General features: G+C 36.4%; 1 protein-coding gene across 3 annotated transcripts in view; it reads left to right on the top strand.

The window, feature by feature from the left end:
* Positions 1-25,402, top strand: part of didum (dilute class unconventional myosin) — a 696,374-nt gene that overhangs the window by 345,653 nt on the left and 325,319 nt on the right. For all 3 annotated transcript variants that reach the window (XM_090402302.1, XM_090402303.1, XM_090402304.1), the window contains 3 exons: positions 3,664-3,853; positions 9,908-10,024; positions 18,687-18,776. In XM_090402302.1, the coding sequence (XP_090258428.1) occupies positions 3,664-3,853; positions 9,908-10,024; positions 18,687-18,776 (397 nt within the window). The remainder of the gene's footprint in view (positions 1-3,663; positions 3,854-9,907; positions 10,025-18,686; positions 18,777-25,402) is intronic.

The following is a 25,402-nucleotide window of genomic DNA, read 5'->3' on the forward strand; positions in this document are numbered from 1 at the left end:
CTTCTAAGAAGTTTGTTTAATTTTTCCCAATGATCCCTTTTTTTCTGTTGCCTACTGGAAGATGTACCAAATCAGGTGCACCTAAGTTATTTCATAGTAGATGTGTGAGTATGCAAGAAAGGGTAGGGGAAACTAGTGCACACAAATATCTTTCTTGAAAGGAAAACACAACTAGAACATCATTTCATTTATCATATACTAATTGCAGGAGTTCTCAGTTTACTGGTCACATTATGGAAATGCAATGCCACTTGTTTTTAAACACTGTGTTATTCATTTCACTTAGTCTGAGGATGTATCTAAAACAGTTGATAATGAGCTGTTAAACATAAAATTGTTTATTTATTTTTCTTTATAATTGTTTCTTTATTACTCATTTTTACTGCTTATAATACTTAGTTCTCTATATCTATAACTATTTGGTTAGACCTGTCTTATCTCTGATTGCACACAAGGTAGTGAGAACTGAATTTCGGCAGTTTTTCAAGTTAAATAATTTTGGTTAATGTTAGTCAGTTTTATAGACTAAAAATGCATTTCACTTTATGATGACTCTCCATCAGTCTCCAAAGAAAAAAGTTGGAATAAGCGAGGCCGTTTTTAGCCTCTGTGCAGAATTAAAGGCGATAGTGGATTTTATATACAGGGTGGTTCAAAATTCCACATACAAACTTTGAGGGGAGGTAGAGAACATCAAAATCAACCATATTAACATAGGAAAGCATGACCGGAAATGCCAACCGAAAGTGATAGGTGGTGCTGTTCACCAGTGCTCCAGGTGAGCAATTGGGGCTTCCTCATTCGTTTCGATGTCGTATGAAGAACATGCATCATTTTACGAATGCTGATATGGCAGACATGCACCTTGTTTACCATATCATGTACCCAACTACTATTGAACTGTTCAATTACGCCTAATAAAGTTTTTTACACTACTTACTGCCTTGTGTTATTTCTGTATCTTTGTGTCCCTGTTAGTACCTTCCAGTGGCATTTCCGGTCATGCTTTTCTATGCGAATATGGTTGATCAAAGTTTGTACATGGAATTTTGAACCACCCTATATATTGGCATCTTGGGAAACTGATAGTTAACCATTGGAATCCGTTAGTGGCTTATTTTCAAGTTTTATTGATTTAATATTTGTTTCAACTTGGATATAATGTAAATTGAAGTCATAATGATAACTGAATACTTATTACTTATGTATGGAAATGAACTTTTTATTGTACAAAATTTTTTTTGTCAAAATAATTTCCTAAATTTGAGATATGTAAAGGCAATCATTCCTGATAATATAGTGTCAGTATCAAAGCCTACAGAGAGTATCATTAAACTCCGTTGCATCATTTCTGAGCAAATATGTGTGATATTCTCAGCATACCAAACTTAAGACTTCCAGTAAATAGAATGGTGGTGATATTGGCAACTTTACAGTGGGCATTATCTACCCTTAAAGATATTCCCAGATATCCATAACCTAGTATGAATAAATTATCCAAAATTCTACTTGCCATAAAACAAATATACTCGCCTAAAACCCCCATTTTTTAATGATATAATAATCAATAAGTGTTCTATAAACTGATCAGTTGTGCCGTATCTGTATTTTTTAACATAAAAATATTTTGTTTTAGAAAGTCATTTTTTTATTAAATAAAAAAAACTATTTTGTCTCCAGTCTGCAGCTTCTCGCCACAGGCGAGTGAGCAAGCATATTTGTTGAGCCCTGTCCATAACATACCATGATTGATTTGAATCCACAGCTTATAGGTTGGTTGGAAAGCAGTATATGCCCTCCAACCAGGCAGGTCATAATTATTTTCAGGTTGTGATTAACATTTACTAGCCCACTTAAAACATTGTAAACTGTGATTATGTCTGCTTAATAAATTATTTGTGTATCATTTCAATGTTAACTTCAAAATTAACTTCAATGTACCTGGTCTAGCCAAAAATACTATTTCAACTTGAACAGTGCATAAACCTTTAATCCATCAGTAAATCATTTACAGCTTTCAGCACATACAAACCACATGTATAATGTACACATAGCAGCACTCAATGTTCAAAATGTCTCTCCTTTTTGCCTTCATGCGTGCCCAAAGTCTGTGAGGCCACATATTGATGACAGCATGTACAACATCCAACGGTAACACTGTTTGCGTAGACTCAGCCCGTGCCTTGTGTGCATGGGCTGAGTCCTGTTGGAAGGTCTGCTGTCTACTGTGAAACAAGGTGTTGTGCAGTGGCCATACCACAGATTCTAGCACAGTGTCTTGATATCTCACCTGCTATCATACCTTTTCTTGAATTCAGTCACCACTACCTGCACTCAGTCTCAAAAAGGAAATCCATTTCAATCACACACACACATATAGGCACCACTATATGAGAGATAAATCCAGCTCTTAATCCCTTCCCCTTCTTCACTAAATTTCCATAGATATCCTCTCATTTTCTCCCTACTTCATAAATTAAGAGAAACTCCATCTACTTTATATCCCATGTGACCCTTTCAGAAATTTGTAAGTCTCATCATATCACCCCCCCCCCCCCTTTGTTCTGTTTTCTGGTGTGTGCAGTCTGTAAATTCTGAAATTGGTTTTCATAAATCTGTATTCCACAATCCTAATATCAGTCATCTTTAACACTCTCTTCAATGTGAGAGCATCACCACAGAAATCAGGACACCAGACCAGTGCACAAAGGTCCAGATGAGCTTGTATCATGGCCCTATAAAGCAGCAAAATGTATACTAAGGTTCATTTCGGTACTGCAATTATCCTCTGAATTGTATTTGCAGTCTAATTCTTGAACTTCAACTTCCTATTTACTAAAACTCAAAGATTCCTAGCCTGATTAGTTTCTTTAGCATAATCCCACCAATATAATATGACATTGAATATCTCATTACATCAAAGTGCGTGCCTTTACTAACAATTTAATGTTACTAACTTTACTAACATTAATGATTTCTATTTTCATATACTTACAATTCCAGTCTATTCAAATCATTCAGCAAGCACTGCATATTAACCACATTCCTGATTGCCATACCTTTTTTGCATCATCAGCAAACAGCTGTATAACTTGTAAAATCCTTTCCAATGTCATTAATCTAAAGATTGAATAAGAGTGAACCAGGACTCATCCCTATGTCTCTCAGCCATCCTGTTATCCAAATTAGTAATTTATAATCCAGTCATATCATCCAACTTATGCAACAGTCTTCCATGCTGAATCATGTCAAACGTTTTAGCCAAGTCCAAGAGTATCACGGTGTATGCATTTCCCTTATGTAACTCAACCATGACAGTATTATAAAATGTGAGCAAGTTATTGAAACACCTTCCTAGTAAACCCATGTTCATTGCAAAGTACAGATTCTCTGTCAACTTACTTCTATATACAAGCTTTTATTGATTTTTCCAAAATCTTTATCACTACTCCAGAGACTTATAGGTCAATAGCTAGATACATCAGGCTTTGCACCACCCTTGTACAAAGGGTGATGCAGACTATGAAGTGCTTCATATACTGTTTAATTACTACTGTAATAATTAAGATGTAAATAAATCATCCAGAAAAAAAAAAAAACTTTTGTGTTGTATAGTAGTTGTAGTTTATATATATACATTATTACTGTAATGTTATTTTCTAGATATGCCAATTTTTTGCGTCGCACAAAAGCTGCCATTATCATTCAGAAATATGTTCGAGGCTTTATATTCAGGAAAAAATATGTTCGTTTATGGAATACAGCTCTTGGTGTTCAAGCATATGCAAGAGGAATGTGGGCAAGGCAGAAATATGAGCAAATGCGTCGCAATGCAGCAGCTGTCATCATACAGGTATATACTTCAAGTTTTTTGATATGCTGATAGTATTTTTCTCTCTTTTGCTTCCCGAATAATTCAATTAATCATCATCATTTCCTTATGTATATCCTCAAGGAATGCGGAATGCTGTGGTAGACTGAATTATTACTACCTTCTAAATAAATCTGTTAATTGTTAGTTCTCTAATATTGTCATATCCTAAATTTTGGCCAGATATTTAAGGCACTACTGATTGCATCAGTCCATCGAGATTCCACACTTTCTCTGGGTATTTTTCATGCCATCCTGTTATAAAATGCTTGCTGACTTTTCTTCCATTCTATTTTAAGTGACCATTCCACCATACTCTTATTCTGCTCACGCCTTCTTGATCTCTCACTTGTAATATGATTCTATCATCTATTTGCTTTTCTAGGTTTCCTTGGAACTCTCATATGTGTGGCCTCTAATCTTTGCTCAACTGTTTTATTTCTAACTTAACTGTCAGATCCATAAATTAAAACTGGTTTGAATACTGTCTTATATACTGCTAGTATAGTGTTTTGTCCAGTTTGGTCTCTTATTTCATATAAATTTATTCATTTGATTCCCTGCCATACAGGCTTTGTTTATTCTGTTGTCTGTTAATTTGTCATCTTTGTTAAATATCGTGTTTAAGGTGCACTCATTAGAAAAACACTTTTACTCATTCTATAGTTCACCATTAAAATTACAATAAATGTTTTCCCTGTGCATTCCCATAGTTTTTGACTGTTTATTGCTGATTTTCATATAAATTAGCAATAAACATATAAATAAATCATGTAAAGTTTTATATGAAAGTCGCTTTCAATACGGTTAGTCCTAAATATTTGTTGATTATCATGCAATTGGTATGAAAATAAATTTCAATATATATATATTTTTAGATTAACTATATTAGTCCTCAAGACTAGTTAGAGGACTAATTTGAGATTAAAGCAACATATGCACAAAGAAATTATTTTAATATCTATCTCCAATTATGATAACAGATTTAACACAATGTTCATAATGTCCATATAGGTGATAAATGCAATATTAAATATCATGGGTGTAGAGCAAGGCTGAAGCCTTACTCTACACCCAATTTTATCAGATCATCTCCCTATGCATTCTTTACTCCAAACTTCTGACAACTAAAGTGTATTAGGTGTTTGCTTATGGTGATTAGTTGGAGGGATGAGAGAATAAAAAAAGTAATGAAAAATGACTTGAAGATTATAACAAAGAAATTTTAATGAATAAATGTTTTCTTTAGCAACATGCTCTGAAACAAAATAACCGTACCTATGGAATCATAGATATGGTTGTTTTATGCATACCTTTGCTGAAGATAGGCGAGGGGCACTCTGTATAAGAGAAAGTTTTGTTGGATAAAGTACTTCAGTTATTTTCATAGCAGTTTGGGTGTCAGTAACTCATTTTTGAGTAACTCATGTTGTCATTCATATGTGAGAAGCAGCAAAATAATTTTGGATGTTGATATGGAGGTGATATATTCTTTATAAATGAGAGGAGAAGGAGCGTTCTTCTCAAAGAAAGAATCAATTTACACCTATAAACTGATTCTTTCTTTGAGAAAGAATGTGTCATCAGAGAGGTCTTCATAATGAGACTGGACAAGTATATCTTCCAGTGTAATCTTAAGTCCAAGAATTGCTAAAAGCTGTGCAGCTTCATTTTCTTTTTGTTTGAGCATTTAGAGTTCAAAGTCAAACATAATTTGGGAACACAAATTTTTCCTTGCTGCTGACTAATTTTTGGTTCACTTTCTCTCACACTTAGCCAGTGTTATTCATAGCATCTCAACATTATGCCTTCTCCATCAGCTGTCATGAAACATTGCTGGAATGTGAGCTTATGATACTTTGTCCCACAGTTTGCATTGCTAGGCTGATCCAGTGATTGAATCCATGGGGGGGGGGGGTTGAGGGGCAAACATTTCTGATGAATCAATGACTTTTATGAATCTTGGTGAATACCCAAGGTCTAAGCTGTGAGCTGATGCATAACAAATAGAAGTCTTCTTAATCAAGTTCTTAGTCTGAAGACTCTGCTCTACTGCTAGTGTAAAATAATTCACATACCAATCTTGAAATTTTTCATTGGTTACTCATGTCCTTCAGTTACTCTTAAGCATCTCCTTAGGTTTAATCACATTCTTCAGTGTGCTCTTGGCTCTATTGAGTGGCCTCATTTTGAATTCTCCTAGGAATTCAAACCCAACATTGATATTATACATTCTTTCCATGCTTTGTCTTGGTAGGTTCTGTTCATCCTTCATAGTGTATTTTCTTTTGCACATCTTTTTCTAGAAGAGACCAATTTTGTCAAAGTTGAATACTTAGGATGGTGTAATCTTGGCAAGTTCTTCGAAATTTCCACAGATTTGTTAGTTGTACTTCAACTAACTGGTGAAAGGTTAGATGTGGCATAGAATGTTGAGGGTTTGGAATGGTTAGGAGAATATTTACCATGATCAGCTATGCAAGAATTGGAGGAGAAATGGGAAGCCAGAGAAAAACATGTCTGGCTTTTTCTGTGGGTGATGATGATGCAATTGTACCATCTGAGTGTGATAGTGATGGGAGTAGTGTTGGACAGAATTATTGCCAATAGCTCTAGACTCCAGAAATCATGGCTTCCTTTGGGCAGGATTAAAATTTCCTGCTTTTAGCTCTCTCAAAGTCGGTTTATGATATGTCATAATTTTTTTTGCAGCTATTCTAGGCTTTGGTGCAAGTAGTATATGAAGGTGGAGTTTTGTATGCAAGTCAGTTGTGATGTGTCTGACTGTTTTGTACAGCACTAGAGTAACCTGTAGGAGAACCAGGGGCCTACATCAGTAGCTCTTAATCAGCGTTCCCCTGGTGAAAGATGTCACATGACACATTTCTGAGTGTAATTGGTTACTCTGATGCTAACAACTGAAGACTGCTATGCACATTGATTTCTAAACCAAAGAACATTGTTTGCAGGATATATTATATCTACGCACTGTTTTTTGCACAGAGAATCCCTCGTTTGAAAAAAACATTACTGGCAATATTAAAATCTATACTCGACCAAGTTGTAAATATGGTAAATTACATCAAGTCAAGACCTTTAAAAGCATGCCTTTTAAAAAAAACTTTGCATATCTATGGAAGCCAAGTATGAATCTTTGCTTTTGCACACTGAAATAAGATGGTTATCCAGGAATAAAGTGCTATTCCAAATTTTAGAACTTAAGAATGAATTATTGGCCTTTTTTTCAAAATGAAGGTACAGATGCTTTTGTAAAATGATATTTGGTGTGCTAAAATGGCATATTTAGCAGATATTAGTAATTACTTAAATAGCATTAATATAAGCATCCAAAGGAAAAATTAAAATATTTTGACATCCACTGACAAATTGTCAGCTTTTCAGAAAAAAGTATCTCTTTGGAAATACTGCATATCAGAAAAAAATACAGTAGATATGTTTCCTTTGCTCCATAATGAAAATGTCGAGGGAATTATTTCTGTTATAACAGAACATTTAACAATACTGGAAGAAAAGATTTCAAGTTACTTTCCTTCCTTAAATATACACAATTATGATTGGATATAAAATCTATTTGGCACAGTTAATACATCGAGTTGTGAATTTTCGTTACAAGAAGAACAACTGTTAGTTACCTTATTAACGGATCATACTCTAAAAATGAAATTCTCTGAAATAACTCTAGAGAAAGTTTGGATTTTTGTTCAAGCCGAATACCCAGCTCTCTTGACAAGGTCACTGAAAATTTTGCTACAGTTTTCAACATCATATTTGTGTGAGCTCGGTTTCTCAATATTAATCAATATAAAAACTAAAAAGCGTGAAACACTTCCTAAGATGAGGGTAGCTATATTATATATTAGACCTGATATTGCTGAAATCTACAAAAGCCGACATGCTCAAGTATTGCATTAAAATAAGTTCCATTTTTATTGTTAGTTTTATGACCTTTTGGTGTTCCCCACATTTTTCTTATAATCAAAAGTGTTCTGTGACTTCGAAAAGATTAAAAACCACTGGCTTAGATACTGGATGAGAATTTAGGGTGGAATGGGGAATGAATGTTTCCATGTCAATAAGAATTATTTTGGTGATTCATTCTCTCTCTCTCTCTCTCTTTTTATGTTGCTCATATCTACAAAATGTTATTTGCAAACCTATAGTACATTTGGTAATGTGGGGGAGGGCTAAGAATTTTTCCTATTTTTTTTATCGGTTTTTATACATTTTTTTTGTATTCTTAATTTATTTTTTACATAGTCTGGAAATCCTATTCTAGAGACCAAACATGGAACTTTTTCAAACCACTTCAAGCATCCAGTAAGTGGGGCAGTGGTCTCACTGCTGGTGATGAAATTTATCTCCCCACCTAAAAACAATCACAAACATCCATGCCCATGGTGGGATTTGGACCTGCAGCCTGGTTGGAGAGCAGGCACACTAATCACTAGGCCAATGAGGTGAGCACAGATGTGTGGCTTGGATGGAAACAGTACTCTGACCAGGATAAAGAGGCATAGAAGTTGTGAAGATTGTCCCATTCACTTTTCTTATAATGCCATAATATGGATGTGAGTGGTTGTGTATGTATTGCTCCATGGGGAGAGAGATCTTCATTTGATCATGGTCTGAGTTGTCTAGAGGACAGTCACAGTGTACTTAGATGGGTCACTAGTGAGAAAGAGATCCAGGATGTTCAGGGAGTGGTTGGGGCTGTCTGGTATTCTGGTAGGCATGTGAACAATTTGTGTGAGATCATTCGTGATTATAAAAGTTGCCAAGGAAGATAGATGACTTTGCTATTAGGAAAGTTGGTTCTAAGAAAATCAACATTGAGGGAAAGGTAATGGAAGAGTTCAGAATGGTTGTTGGCATTAGGAGACCAATAGAGGAAGCATATGAATTTGATAGAATGAGACAGAATGTTTTTTAGCCAAAGGAAGTCAAAATTTGGATATTCCAGGTTAGATACTCTTTGGCATGGTATATTGAAGCAAATATATGCACAAACCCCACCCTCTGAGGTGAAAGGAATCAAAGAGTGTGTAATTGGGAAAGCAGAGATAAGTAATGTTTGAGGAGGTTGAAATTTGCATTTCTGCGAGGAAAAATAGGGGAGGTTTTGACTGTCTGGAGCTGAAAGTGAACATCATTCAGGTTAGAACTGAGACTGCACATATATATTTGTGAAATAGATCTGGAAGGTTCTTTGAAGTTGCTGTTGACCACATGGGCCCACATATTCCCTATGAAATGTTTGGGTTCAGGTTTGCACACTAGTTATTTGCAGACTTTGTTTTTCTCACTAATGTTCCTTCTTTATGATTAATTATCCATGCTTCACTTTGATGTTTCTCTTCCAGTTCATTTTTGTAAATGCTGCCTTTGTCTCTATCTGTGGTGGCAAGACTTGAAGCACTCTTTTGTTGATCAGCTGTATGAAACTATAACTCACCATCAGTTCAAAAGCTCTTAAAAGTTATTATGTGATTTGAACTGGATCTTTCTAATCTAAGGGCATCACCAATACTGACTGAGTTCCAGGGAGCATCTTTTATTTATTTTATTTATTTATTATAAATAAAATAAATTGCTGGCAATTAGCTGTCAAATGCTTGGATGATTAATATGACATTATTTAGGTGTTGATAATTTTTTATTAGGTGTGGATCACTACAGAATTTACTTGATGCCCTTTTTTGAATACATAAGCAGAGATGGTAAATGCATTTAAGACATGATTTAATGAGTTGTGTTTGCGCTTTTATTTACAGCTATGAAATTGATTCATACTTTCTTTCTCTACTATTGCAGCAGTACTTTTCTTAGAGAGACATATTTGCTTGTAAGAAAATTTATACCAAACAGTACTTATGTACATGGGTTTGAATTGTAGGAAAAGAAATTCCATCCAATTCTTAAATCATTTCCTTTCAGTAGAAATTACCTTGAAGTAATTTAGATTATTTTTATGTGCACCATTAATTTTATGTATTTATTTATATATTTATTTTTTAGAAATATGTACGCAGATGGATTACTAAAAGAAAGTATGAAAGAACAAGAAAGTGCATCATTATTGCTCAATCTAGTATTAGACGTTGGTTTGCAAAGAGAGAACTCAAGAGGTTAAAGGTGAGATTTTTGTAAATCAAAATTTTATTTTATTACAATATTATATGCATTGTTATTTTATTTTTTTTAATCACATCATCTCTGAATATCAGCCTTCATCTTAGTTTATAATAACTTATATGAAAATTAGTAATTTAGAATTAGCTGATTACAGTAAAAATAAATTTAATAATAATCAGGTGCTGACTTTGTTTAGATATACAGGGTGTTCGGGATAAATTTGACAGTTTCGTAAGGAAAAAGAAAATCTTCTTTGTATCTATTAAATTTAATGAATTGACAAAAAAACATTACAGGCAGAGTTAATTACAATACTATCAACAAGATTTACTCAAAATAACCACCATTAGCATCGATCACAGCTTCAATTCTGCTTTGGAACCTCGAACAAGCTGATGCTACAGTCTCCCTGGGAAGGGCCGCAAAAACTGTTTTAATTTTATCCATTAACTGGGCTTTTGTATTACTGGAAGTGCGATTGGTGTCTTTTTCAACTGCGCCCCATACAAAATAATCCATGGGGTTAAGGTCTGGGGAGTTTGGAGGCCAAACATTTGGACTGGTGAAGTCGTAGAAATTTTCAGACAACCATTTTTCACTTTTCCCAGAGGTGTGGCAAGGGGCCGAATCCTGCTGCCATACATACGGCCTACCATTGGCTACCCTTGTTATCCAGGGCTTGACTACAGTTAGCAACTCCACGAACAAAGCCCGAATTCCAATGCCAGGGTTCTTCAACACCTGTTCCTGCAGATTTGCGAGGAATTCTGCTGTACGAACGCAATCAGATCGTCTGCTAGGGATCTTTCTTCTTGCTACATCCTCGTAGTCACCATTGCAAGTCTCTAGTTCATGCCTGATTGTTTTTACTGTATTCAGGGAGCATTGGGCAGCAGTCGTAATATCCTTATTTTGATGGCGGGCACGAATCATCATGATACAAGTTATTCTCTTCCATGATTCAGGTGGGTTCCAGCTATCCATCCTTTCTGACATCTTGTATGTGAATGAAGAAGGGTCCAAACTTTTAAATGAAGAGAAGTGTGTGTTAATACATGTAACTTACGGAAAAATATAATTAATTATAAATATGTCAAATTTATCCCGAACACCCTGTACATGATTAATCATTGATATTGAATGTTGAAAGTTTATTTTTCACTTGGTTAGAGTATAATAAATTTAGTTTAATCCTTTATCCAAGTGTGAGCAAACAAAGTTTGCACCTGAAAGTATCTTCAGGACTGGGGTAAGGTGGTATGACACCAGGGCAACTCATTGCAAAGGTGGAGCAAGCTACCAACACTCCTGTCTCAGTATCTCCTATAATACATAATACAAAACACATCTCCTTGCGGATATGTCTAATGTTATGCATTAAGAGAAGGGCCACTACCCAGACTAGTTTCGACCTTTATTGAGGTAGAATGGGAGTTCATGTCTCTCATCATTGGCCTTTGGAGAATAAAGCATGCTGAGGATCAGCAGACAGGAAAAGAGGAGTATGATATAAGATAGAGTAGGATAGTAGGAGGTAAAAAGAGGCCTCCCCACCCCCCCCCCCCCCCACCCCCCCCCCCCCCCACCCCCCCCCCCCCCCACCCCCCCCCCCCCCCACCCCCCCCCCCCCCCACCCCCCCCCCCCCCCACCCCCCCCCCCCCCCACCCCCCCCCCCCCCCACCCCCCCCCCCCCCCACCCCCCCCCCCCCCCACCCCCCCCCCCCCCCACCCCCCCCCCCCCCCACCCCCCCCCCCCCCCACCCCCCCCCCCCCCCACCCCCCCCCCCCCCCACCCCCCCCCCCCCCCACCCCCCCCCCCCCCCACCCCCCCCCCCCCCCACCCCCCCCCCCCCCCACCCCCCCCCCCCCCCACCCCCCCCCCCCCCCACCCCCCCCCCCCCCCACCCCCCCCCCCCCCCACCCCCCCCCCCCCCCACCCCCCCCCCCCCCCACCCCCCCCCCCCCCCACCCCCCCCCCCCCCCACCCCCCCCCCCCCCCACCCCCCCCCCCCCCCACCCCCCCCCCCCCCCACCCCCCCCCCCCCCCATGCCCACAACAAATGAAACCCTCTAATAATTTCTTTTTTGTTTGTTCGCTTTTGACCACTATTTGGAATCTATTGTTCCCATAAGGTATAAAACCGTATATATTTTCAGCCCCTACTATTTCGATTAGAGCTCTCGCTAACGCCCGCTGATCTACGGGCTTCGTGAGCTCGATACCGAGCGTTCTAGTTCTAGGCAAAAAATGCGACACGGTTACCGAAATTCCTGACTACTGGGTGTAGAAAGGGGATGTAAGGGAGGGCAAAATCGAGGAACGTTGGGCGTTCCTCGCCGCAAACAAAGCGATACCAGAATAGACGGATAAAACAGGCAATAAAAAGAAAAAAAGGTCTTACCAAAGCTGGGGTACTACTGTGGAATCTGAGCATGGAGCTCTCTTTTCGGGCCGTTGAAACTGGATCTTCTTGAGAGGTAGGCGTCTGCCTTCGGCCGGAGCTTTCTCGGGGGTCCTCGGGAACTGTCTCTGGAATCCGCTGCATTCTGTCGATATTGAGGTCTCTTCAGTAGGAGCCAGGCCCAAGCTGAGATACCAGGCAGAAGCATTCGCAGGTCATCTCTACCTATAGGAGTTGCCAAATGGTGTGCCACCCTTTTTTAATAAATTACTCTGGATTTAGAGAAAGATGTTGAAAGTTTATTTTTCACTTAGTTAGAGTATAATAAATTTAGTTTAATCCTTTATCCAAGTGTGAGCAAACAAAGTTTGCACCTGAAAGTATCTTCAGGACTGGGGTAAGGTGGTACGACACCAGGGCAACTTGTTGCAAAGGTGGAGCAAGATACCAACACTCCTCAATAAAGGTCGAAACTAGTCTGGGTAGTGGCCCTTCCCTTAATGCATAACATTAGACATATCCACAAGGAGATGTGTTTTGCATTATAGGAGATACTGAGACAGGAGTGTTGGTATCTTGCTCCACCTTTGCAACGAGTTGCCCTGGTGTCGTACCACCTTACCCCAGTCCTGAAGATACTTTCAGGTGCAAACTTTGTTTGCTCACACTTGAATAAAGGATTAAACTAAATTTGTTATTGATATTGAATGCTTGCACATGTGTAATGCACCTCTTTAAAATTGTGTTTTTTTTTAATTTTCATTATTTTAGAGTTTGGTTCTGGTCATTAGTGGATAGTTCTGTAGACCTTACATAGTGATATATGATGGTACCCATATGCTTTCTGTATACAGACGTATATCTTTTCTTGAGTTGGGGGAGGGGGGGGTAATGAAAAGGAATGATTGTTCTTGATAGAATACATTTGGCCAGGACCACCATAGCAGTGATGTGCCAAAGAATTTTAATCTTTCAATGAAATCACTAATGATACTCAAGCATCTTTAAGAGTACTACAATTTAAAAAAAAAAAAAAAACTTTTATATGATTAAGATAACAAAACAAGCCATGTTTGCCAATCAGTCATACATAACTTTCAAGGAAAACCACCAAAGAAGACAACAGCAATATTCTTGGATCTCACAGCTGCCTGTGATTGTGTCTAGAGGCAAAAATTGATAAAAATTGCATACGATACTGGAATAAGGAGGAATGCATTCATTTGGATTTCAGATTTCATGAAAGGAAGAAAAATGAAAGTAAAAGTTAATGGAATTTATTCCAACATGCCTCAAACTTGGGCTGGAGTCCCACAAGGGTCTGTTTTACGCCCACTCCTATTTCTCATCTTTATGAACAATATCCATCCTCACATAATAAATGACACAAAAATAGCATGTCATGCAGATGACATAGCAATCTGGCACATGAGCAGTAATCCTCAACAATCTGAAAAAGTCCTAAATAATTCAATAAAAGGCTTAGAAAGATGGGCAAAATAACTTAAACTACAGATAAACCCAGAAAAAACAAAACTGAGCATCTTCTCCATTGATAGAAAAAATAGACACAAGTACAATCCTCAAATCAAAATATATAATACCAAAATAAAAAAAACAAAGTCTCCAAAATACTTAGGCTTAACTCTAGATACTGAACTGAGATTTACAACTCATATTACAAATGTATCTAATAAAGCTCTTAAAAAACGTAATATCGTCAAAAGGCTTTTTGGAACAAAGTGGGGTGCAAAACCGAAGACACTCAAAACTATATATACAGCACTCATACGACCACTGTCGGTGCCAGGTTATTTTGCACCCTAGGCAAAGTTTACAAGTGCGCCCCTTATTTCATAAACTAAAATGTTTCTAATTGACATTAAACAAAATAAAATTGTTTTTCAGGTTAAATTAATAGGTAAAATACCAAAATTTAATATTTTAAAATATTAACGTTTTAAAATATTTATCTTAACTGAATTTTAATTAGCGGTAAGTTCAAATCATTTAGGTAAGGAACAAAAAAGAATCAAAAGTTAAATAGTGTGAGGGATAAGGAAAAAGAATCGATACCTAAATCATATATCACTATTTAATTTTGATATTTCAGTAAAGTATGAATAAAGCATAGCTTGAAGTTTTGTGCCCCTTCATGGCTTGCGCCCTAGGTGGTTGCCTAGTTTACTTAGGCAAACTAGTAAACTAAATGGTAGCACAGGCCCTGCATACAACCCACTATGGAATATTCCTCATCAATCTTGGCTCCAGCTTCTACTAGCTCAAAAGAAAAACTTGATAGAGTACAATCAAGAGCAGCAAAAATTATCATAGGCAGTCTCATCCACAAATAATTTAAAAGCTCAACAAGAGTGTGGGCTTCACATACCTGAAGACAGAAGATAACTTTCCACAGTTAAATTCACTAACAGAATCAGGAGCCACCAACAGGATCACATCTCACTCAGGACTTTCGATGCCTAGACAAGAAAATCTAGACTAAAGAGATCATCTCTGTTACAATATGATCATGAAATTAGAAAACAGATTGACTTAGTGCACCTATCCATTGAAATAAGCAAAGTACCATTTTATTCTACCAAAAAGCACAATGATAAACTTAAATATCCTCTTGTTCAAAAAAGGATTCACATCAAGAAAATAAAAGAAAAGGACTTGACACTATACGTCACTTAAATAATTCAAACCACGTCATTGCTTACACTGATGGATCATCTGATGAAGCACTCAACCAAGGAGATTCAGCAGTTTTTCTAACTCTACCTGGAGGTGAGGAAATGCAAATCAAAACCACAGCTGGCAAAATAGCTTCAAACTTCATTTGTGAATTAACAGCCATACAAACAGCTCTCAAATTCTATCTCTCGAATCCAGTAATAAACATTACAGAAGGAATAACCATCTACAGTGACTCAAAATCTGCACTTGAGGCATTAAAAAATGGAAAAACAAATCTCACACAGGAAATTCATGAACTATTAACAACCTTAAATTTGAAAAATAAGAACTGCACACTGAATGGATACCAGCCCATGTAAATATTGAAGGCAATGAAAGAGCAGACAGACTAGCCAAAGAAGCAAGATACTTATTTCAAAAAGTACACCCACATCACTAACTGATGCTAACTCTGTTGCCAAAATAAGATTGGTAAAACAAACTATCAAGAAGAAGAACGAAATCAGTGAAATTAATGAAAATAGAGAAATAACCACAATCACCACCAGACTAGGCATAGCCCCCCCTAGTATTATATATAATAATTTAAAATATTTATATATATTATTATAATAATTCATAAATAATAAATAATTATTTATAGAAATTTATAATTATCCAACAGAAACTAAAATATTCCCTAATTGTTTTGAGCAGTGGAGAATGCAAACAATTGATTAATTTGAAATAGAACGAGCTGCATGATGTTAACTCACTGATAGTGTCATGCTTTCACTGAAGAAGAGGTTAATCATAGCAGTGTAAAATAAATTGCACACACACACACACGTGTGTGTATGTGTATGTATGTATAGTATGATACGGTATATATATAATTTTTAATATCATACTAAACAGATCATCAGATGTAGTATCTAGTTGGTTTCTTAAGACCTTATGTGTTTATAAAATATCATTCTTGGTCTTAATAGTAAAAAAAAAAAACTTTTGATGATGTGAATCAAACTTTCCCATATTTTGATAAGGATTGGCAGTCATTCCGATTCAAGTTAGGGCTGTGAAGCATGGCCTCAGCACTCTCCTTAAATAGGCATTCAGATTTGTATCAATGTCTATGTAGAAGATGTGTTTCAGAACAAAGAATGTTGTGATCTGCCTCTATTCCATGTTGAGCTAATCCAGACTTATTGGATTTTTTGTGGAAAATATATAGTTGTCCTTTTTTCTCTCTCTCTCTCTCTCTTATGATTAATCTTGTCTTCAGTGAAAGCATAACATTATTGGTGATTTAACATAACATGGCTCATTCTATTTCATATAAATCAGTTGTTTGCATTCTACCTTGTAACAACTGTTTTTTAAGCCATTGATGATGGTCTATTAATTTCAGACTGAAATATGTGGCAGTATATTTAATAAATAATACTTTTACCTTGTGTTTTCATGTATATATTGTATAGAACTACGGCACAAGTTTCTCTAAAAACCATGCATGTATGAGACTTATGGTGAGACCGTAGTTCTGTTTCAAAGTGCATTGAAACCATATGACTTCAAAAGAATTCCTTTGAAGGTCCTTAACAAGAGGTTTTCTTCTAGTTATAGCATGGAGGTGGTTCACTAATCCATTTTATCTTATTCTGTAAGTATGCTAGTAGTGAGGCCAGATTTCTTTCCTGTTGTATTCATGACTCAGGTGTTCTCTTTTAATCTTTTACAGTTTTTTTAAAAGGAAATCTGTAGTGATTCCTTTGAAAAAAAAAAAACACTGGCATTTACAGATTTGATCTGCATCAAAGCATATGTTGCTAAAACTGGCAGAAGTTTGGAAATCTTAAAAAAAAACCCCTTTGTAACATTAAATACAGCAAATGTTCACTATAGCAAATCCCTAGGGAGCAAAACCATCATTATGGTATAAGGTTTTCTACAGATTCCCATAAAATAAAGGGAATCTCATGAACAATCATGAGAAATAGAACAACAGAAATTATGAGGAACAGAACAAATCATGGGAAATTATACACTGATGACAGAACATAAAGGATTGGTAGGAACCATACATGAAGCACAAGAAATGTCATGAAAAATACAAATGCAAACAATAATGAGAGACATAAGAAAGAACTAGAAGAGTATGAAATATTAAAAAAAAAAAAAAAAACGGAATTGAGGTTTAAATTTCAAAATGTTATGATTAGCTTAAATTAGTGTTTACTTACCTGAAATCTTCATGATAAACTAAACATGTGCACTATACATCATTAAAATCAAAAATAACATGAAAACTTCAGCAGTTCAACTTTATAGATCACCCCAATTTACAAAGAGGAATGGGACACAAATGATGAACATTGGTCTGCATTAATCAGTTGGAGGGGAAGATGAAAGTGATTGACACATCTGGTGTGATTATTAGCTTCCTAATTAGACAAGAGATCCAATGACATACAGCTGGCATAAATTTATACTGTTCTCTTAGAACTGTAAATTAAAAAAATGTGATCCGATATACAGTATTTCTGTAATTTGAAGTGTATTAAAAGTTATTTAGGGTGTTTGGGTAATAACAGCTCATTTTGTGTTTGAGCATTTTTTATCCATAAGGTTAAAGTTCAGAATTTCAGATTTTGAATTTTTGAGATTTTTGACCTAAATTTTTTATTTTAATCATACAGTCTGCACATATTTAGTTCATTATGAGGAGTTCAAGTAAGTATATCATTTTAAACTAATGTAACATTTTGAAATGTAAACGTTAATTTGGTATATTGATTTTTATAATTTCATACTCTTCTTTCTTATGTCATCATTATTGTGTACATTTGTATTTTCATGTTGTTATTATTCTGTGTTCTTTATATTTGGTTTCTGCCAGTATAATTTGTGTTGTATTGGTCTGTGTAGGAATTCCCACCATCCATTTCCATTGTTCTGCTTTCCACAATTGTTGTTCTGTTGCCATAATTTTATTTTATTTCCTGTGATTTTCTTTCTTTCATTCCCATGATTTCTTTGCATTCACTGTACAATTTCCTACCATTTCCTTTGTCTGTTGGTTCTGATATCATTTGCTGTCATGAAGGTTCTGAGCTTTTACTCTTTGTAATAATGAGCTTAAAATATCATTCATTCTCTGGGACTTGAGTGGCAGAGCTTTTCTGTGGTCTGCACAGAAAATTTAATTTTTTTAGTGCATCATTTTGTTACTGTGATGTTTTCTATAGCATGTCTGCTGTAGAACATAAACACCTTGTAAATAAAAGTTTAGACTTGACTCAACATTTAAGCTTGAGTTGCAAATTCCCAATTTACAACATTGTTATAGCGAACATGCTATAACAAATTACTACATATTACATAATGAAATGCATTATAGCAAACCTTCCACTACAATGAACTATTCCTTTCATATCTATGCATTTGCTATAGTGAGATTTGACTCTACACTGTTTTTTTTTTCTTTCAAAAATTAATCATTAGATTAAATATGTTGCATTTTATATCTTTCACAGTTGCTTTAAAAATTAATGACATATCAATTGTTTTCTCTGTACAGATTGAAGCCAAATCTGTAGAGCATATGAAGAAACTGAATAAAGGCCTTGAAAACAAAATTATTTCTCTACAACAGAAAATTCAAGAACTGGTAAGATTTGATTATTTTATTTATTTTTTTTTTTAAAGATATTTTATTTCTGATATCCTGCTTAGGATAATTGAAATATTATCTTCTACAATAGTCCTGTCTAGGTTATAATTTTTCCAGAGACAAATTTCTTGTAACTTTGATCTGTAATGTAAAAGAGAAGTTCATATATTCATAATGCATGTATTCTAAAGCGTTATATATTGGATGCCAAATATCTCTCAGATACTATTAAAAAAAACAAAAAGTCTTCCAGAATTAACTAATAAGAGTTTAACAGCAATTAGCTACACATTTTTACTGTGAAAGCATTCAGTTTTTTAAGACAAGCCTTATAAACTCAAGGAGCTATATAGGCTCATCCAGAGTAGGCTGTTACAAACATCTATACCAATAGTAGGTTTTGAACCCAGTTGGTTTTGGTTGGAGAGCAGGTGTACTATCCTCTCACCAGGCCAGCAAATATATGATGATACAAGATTATATGTCATCTCTCTCCTCCCATCTATTTCACACTTGATTCTTTGATATATATACCAAGCAATTTTTTAAGCTAGGTTTTTAATCCTTTTTCCCAAGTAAGCAAACAGACAAGTAAGTCAAGTTTGCGGCTGCACATAGTGTAACACTAGGCAACTCGTTGTAAAGGTGGTCACTAAGTAATGGTCACTACCCAGTAGTGACCATTACCTTAATGCATAGCATCATACATCTCCGCAAGGAAATGTGCTTTGCATTAGGGGAAAATTCTAAGGGAAGTGATCAGAGCTTACTCCACCTTTACAATGAGTTGCCTAGTGTTGCACTACATGCAGCCGCAAACTTGACTTACTTGTCTGTTTGCTTACTTGGAAAAAAGGATTAAAAACCTAGCTTATAAAATTGCTCTCTCTCTCTCTCTCTCTATATATATATATATATATATATATATATAATTGATCTATTATATATATATATATATAATAGATCCACAGTTTAGGAAGGTAATATACTGTTAAATTGTGTCTTATAAATTATGCAAGCAGAAAATAAATCTTGGCATAGTTTTCTCAAATGGGAAAAACATGCTTGAAAGTTATTTTGAATCTTAATAAGGTTGACATTTGATACTTTTGCAAGGCCAAAAATTAACAAGTTACCGTAAATATGTGATCTTTATTATGATCACATAATTTACGGTAACATTTTTTACATTTATTTATTATTTTATTTATCTATTTATTTATTTTTATTTTTTCATTTATATGCAAAATTTAAAGTTAAATTCCGCATTCCACTAGATTACCTGTGAATCTATTGGTGTTAAATCTCTATTAAAAAGAAGAAAAAAAAAAGTTTTAACAGAAGTAATCATAACTTCCTTTTAGTGTTAGGCTTAATGACCTCTCATGGACATATAAACCAAATCAATATCATAACAGGGCAGTTAATCCTATCTACATAGTCTGTTACAGAGTGTATCTTCTGGTCTCTTTGCCTATTTTTCAGAATGAGAAATCCTAGTTTCTGGGAGGCAAACCTTACAAAAAATTTGTAAAAGTCAATTTAGAAAGAAATCAGATATTTTAAATGATTGTGGTGTTACGTATATAATGTCAGAAAACACACAATAACAATCAGTAGTGCCCTTCAACAGTATTTCAGACCTGGTCTTGTGAATGTTATTAAGTGGTAGATGGTTTTTGTCATCTTGTGTGAGACCACAAGCCTGTTTGTTGGAGGTCTGTAGTATCTAACTGGCTGTACTCATTATTTGAATCAGTTTGTTAATTGACAAGAATATAGCCTCAACTCTGTAATATTAGCATTAAAATGACATGATTATTACAAAATGAGGCAAAAAAAAAATCAACCAAAAATGTCAGGGAAGAAAAAGCTATTTTGTCTTGCTTTAGGATTGCCTTAGGTCATTATATCTTATATCAGTTGATAACATATCTATCATAACTGTGAATTCCCTTTTATAATCAAAATAAAAGTTGAGCGTTGATGATTAAAATGAGTAATATAGTTGATGCAAAAAGGCAGGGAAAGATGGACTCTGATAGGTGAAACTTGAACTAGATATGCCAGTGAGATGAAACTGGTAATTAGTTTACGGAATTAACAACGTATATAAAGTATATTAATTAAAGGTAACTTTAATGAATACCTTCTATATTTCGGCAATGTCACATTGCCATCTTCAGGAACATAAAGATATGGTATGTGCACTCAGGAACTAACACAAAGCAAATGAGGAAGAAAGCAAGAAACTAATATTGTTCCTAAAGTCCTAATGGTGCCCTCTTGCGGGCTAATTTGGTAGTCTTGGCAGTTGGGCTGAAGTTCTCATAATGAAAGTCTCCCAAATTTGGGGCAGTTTCATGCACCCAAATTTGTTGAGGTTAGGAACGTTTTTTAGAGCTGCTGAAGATTCTTTGAATAATCTTTCGTATTTAAACTTGCTGCGATGAATTATTTTTGTTTTCTTCCAACGAATTTTATGGTGGGTATCCAAGGCATGGTCTGCCAGCCCAGAGCGGCTGTACTGGTGAAACCGGATGTAGTCTTGGTGTTCTGAAATCCTGATATTTGTTGTTCTGCCTGTTTGGCCAAAGTAGGACAATTTGCAGCTGCAAGGGACCTGGTATACACCAGGTAGGTCTAGGGGAAGTGGTTGGTCTTTGGTAGAGCGGATAAGGGATGCCAACTTTTTATATGGTCTGTAACAGGAAGTAAGGTCATATTTTTTGAGGATATTGGTTATTTTCTCAGAGGTGCCCTGGATGTAGGGGATGATGATAGACTTGGTGTAATCTTTATTGTGGAGGGGGGTTGTGGTTTACTGGTTTTAGTATTTTTTGGATTTTTTGGGGGTTATAGCCATTGGCTAAGAAAGTGTTGAGGATGTGGTTTAGTTCAATAGTCAGGGCCTTGTCATCTGAGCAGATTAATTTTGCCCTGTTATATAGTGTTTTTATCACCCCATATTGTTGTGAGGGGGGGGGGGATTGCTGGTGAATGTATCTGCCAGTGTGGGTGGGTTTTCTGTAAACAGAGAAAACCAAAGATCCATCAAGCTGGCGGGTGATTAAAGTGTCTAGGAAGGGGAGGGTGTTGTTTTCCTCTTTTTCTAAGGTGAACTGGACTCTGGGGTGTTGGTTGTTTAAGTGTGCTAGGAAGGAGTGGAGTGTGTCTGAGCCATGTGGCCAAATAGCAAACACATCATCCACATAACGAAGCCAAATAGTGGGTTTTTGTGGGGCGGAGTTTCGCCCCACATCGGCAAGAAAGGAATTCGAAAAAATACTTTGGCCAAACAGGCAGAACAACAAATATCAGGATTTCAGAACACCAAGACTACATCCGGTTTCACCAGTACAGCCGCTCTGGGCTGGCAGACCATGCCTTGGATACCTACCATAAAATTCGAAAGGAATTCAAAAAAATACGTAGTCGGCACGTGAAAAAATACGAAAACCTGACAAAGACTTCTACTTCCATACCTCAGCCACCACTCAACACTGTAGTCAACCTCTCGTCGGCAGTTTTAAAGCCTGAAGCACTCACAGCACTTTCACGTGTCACAATTTTGCCCTAACTCCTAAAAGGATACCTGCTGAAGAAATCATGATCCAAATAGAGCGTGGAATTCGCAACCTGCCTAACCATATCGCCAACAACGTGAGACTGGATGTAGTCGGTGTTCTCACTAAAGTCAAACCTCCAAAATCCAACTTATCCAAAAACGAATATACAGCCCTACAAGAATTGAAAAACAACAAAAAAATAGTAATCACCAAAGCTGATAAGGGAAGCGCCACTGTGGTACTCAATCAAAAAGACTACAAAGGTAAGCTAAATTCTTTAGTACTAGACCGTACTACTTACCTCCCCATTGAATATAATCCGACCAGCTCTCAGATTAGAACTATCCACAGACTCCTTAAGAAAGTCACTTCTTGGCCTGTGGAAGTCACCAACAAACTTAAACCTTATAACTCTAGACCCCCCCCGATTATATGGACTCCCAAAAATACATAAACAAAATGTGCCATTGCGTCCCATAGTGGATGGCATTGATTCCCCCACATATAAATTAGCCAAACATTTAGCCAAAACGCTCACACACTACACTGGCAACACACCATCACACATAAAAAACTCAGCCCACTTTAAAGCCAGTATAGAAAACCTCACACTCCAACACACTGACATAATTGTCAGTTTTGACGTCTCCTCCCTATTCACTAATGTCCCACTCAAAGAAACCCTTGAGCTCATCCAAGCCAAGTTTCCTCCCGATATCTCAGCCCTATTTCAGTTCACAATGAACTCAGGCTATTTCGTTTGGCAAGGAAAGTTCTACAAACAGATAGAGGGGACAGCCATGGGTTCACCACTTTCCCCACCCTTGGCCAATTTCTTTATGGAGACATTTGAAGAGAAAGCCTTAAACTCTGCCCCACAAAAACCCACTATTTGGCTTCGTTATGTGGATGATGTGTTTGCTATTTGGCCACATGGCTCAGACACACTCCACTCCTTCCTAGCACACTTAAACAACCAACACCCCAGAGTCCAGTTCACCTTAGAAAAAGAGGAAAACAACACCCTCCCCTTCCTAGACACTTTAATCACCCGCCAGCTTGATGGATCTTTGGTTTTCTCTGTTTACAGAAAACCCACCCACACTGGCAGATACATTCACCAGCAATCCCCCCCCCCCTCACAACAATATGGGGTGATAAAAACACTATATAACAGGGCAAAATTAATCTGCTCAGATGACAAGGCCCTGACTATTGAACTAAACCACATCCTCAACACTTTCTTAGCCAATGGCTATAACCCCCAAAAAATCCAAAAAATACTAAAACCAGTAAACCACAACCCCCCTCCACAATAAAGATTACACCAAGTCTATCACCATCCCCTACATCCAGGGCACCTCTGAGAAAATAACCAATATCCTCAAAAAATATGACCTTACTTCCTGTTACAGACCATATAAAAAGTTGGCATCCCTTATCCGCTCTACTAAAGACCAACCACTTCCCCTAGACCTACCTGGTGTATACCAGGTCCCTTGCAGCTGCAAATTGTCCTACTTTGGCCAAACAGGCAGAACAACAAATATCAGGATTTCAGAACACCAAGACTACATCCGGTTTCACCAGTACAGCCGCTCTGGGCTGGCAGACCATGCCTTGGATACCCACCATAAAATTCGTTGGAAGAAAACAAAAATAATTCATCGCAGCAAGTTTAAATACGAAAGATTATTCAAAGAATCTTCAGCAGCTCTAAAAAACGTTCCTAACCTCAACAAATTCGGGTGCATGAAACTGCCCCAAATTTGGGAGACTTTCATTATGAGAACTTCAGCCCAACTGCCAAGACTACCAAATTAGCCCGCAAGAGGGCACCATTAGGACTTTAGGAACAATATTAGTTTCTTGCTTTCTTCCTCATTTGCTTTGTGTTAGTTCCTGAGTGCACATACCATATCTTTATGTTCCTGAAGATGGCAATGTGACATTGCCATCATTAAAGTTACCTTTAATTAATATACTTTATATACGTTGTTAATTCCGTAAACTAATTACCAGTTATGTCTAACCAACGTATAAGTCTTGCTACTAGAATCAGTGAGATGAAACTGCTGTTTATTGATGTTAGGAAGAGTATTTCTCTTTCATACTAATTATTATTAGTATGAACTAATAATAATTAGTTCATGCTTCCTAATTGATGTATTACATGTCTTTGTTATCACATTGTGTTCACTCTAACCTTGAGAATGCCTCAGTAACCACAGGCGAAAAGTGAAAAATGCTTTACATGCCAGGCAAGTTTAAAGCTAGCCTGTTGACTGAATGACTAGTGTATCTTTCTCCATTTAACAGACTTAGTTCAAATGCTACTGTGTGTATATTCACAAGATATTTAAAAAAAAAAAAAAAAAAGTTACATTGGGTACATGTGAGCCCATTTTTTCAAAGCTGAACAAGTTGAAAATCAGAAGTCACTTCTCAGGAAAACACTTCTGTGTTTAAATAGTAATGTGAAAAATTACACTTATTAATTCTCTCATGTTGATGTTTAGTGGAGAAAACTTACACTTAAAGCTAATAATTAACTAAATTTATTTAACTAATTAGATTACTTAGCCAATATTTTGTCCTGGTCACCAAAGACATGTTCATGGGCACAAAGAAATATACTAAGCAAGATTTTATTATGGTACCCATAGAGAACACAGGCAGAACTACAATCATTTTGTGCATGCAGGCAAGCACTAAATGATTGTTGTTCTGACTGGTGTTCTCTATGGGTGCCATAATGGAATATTGCTGAATGTCTCAAAATGGTGGTCTCCAAGATTTTTGGTGATGCGATGCAGCTGAATTTGTTTAAGTTTGAAAAATGTTGTAGTACTGTGCCAGATTCCAGAAATTGTCTCTCTGATTTAAATCTGTTTCTGTAACCAATATAAGATGATTGTTTTTTTCCCAATGGATCCTGTTGTGATCTATATCCATTGCATGGTCTGCCACCCCAAACCAACTGTAGTGCACATGATGGACTTAGTTTCTTTGTTTTTCTAGACAGATATTAGCAATTCTTCCAGTAAAAACTGG

This window comes from Typopeltis vanoorti, chromosome 13 (assembly GCF_054136105.1).
Source record: "Typopeltis vanoorti isolate ZY-2024b chromosome 13, IOZ_Tvanoo_1.0, whole genome shotgun sequence".
Taxonomy (NCBI): domain Eukaryota; kingdom Metazoa; phylum Arthropoda; class Arachnida; order Uropygi; family Thelyphonidae; genus Typopeltis; species Typopeltis vanoorti.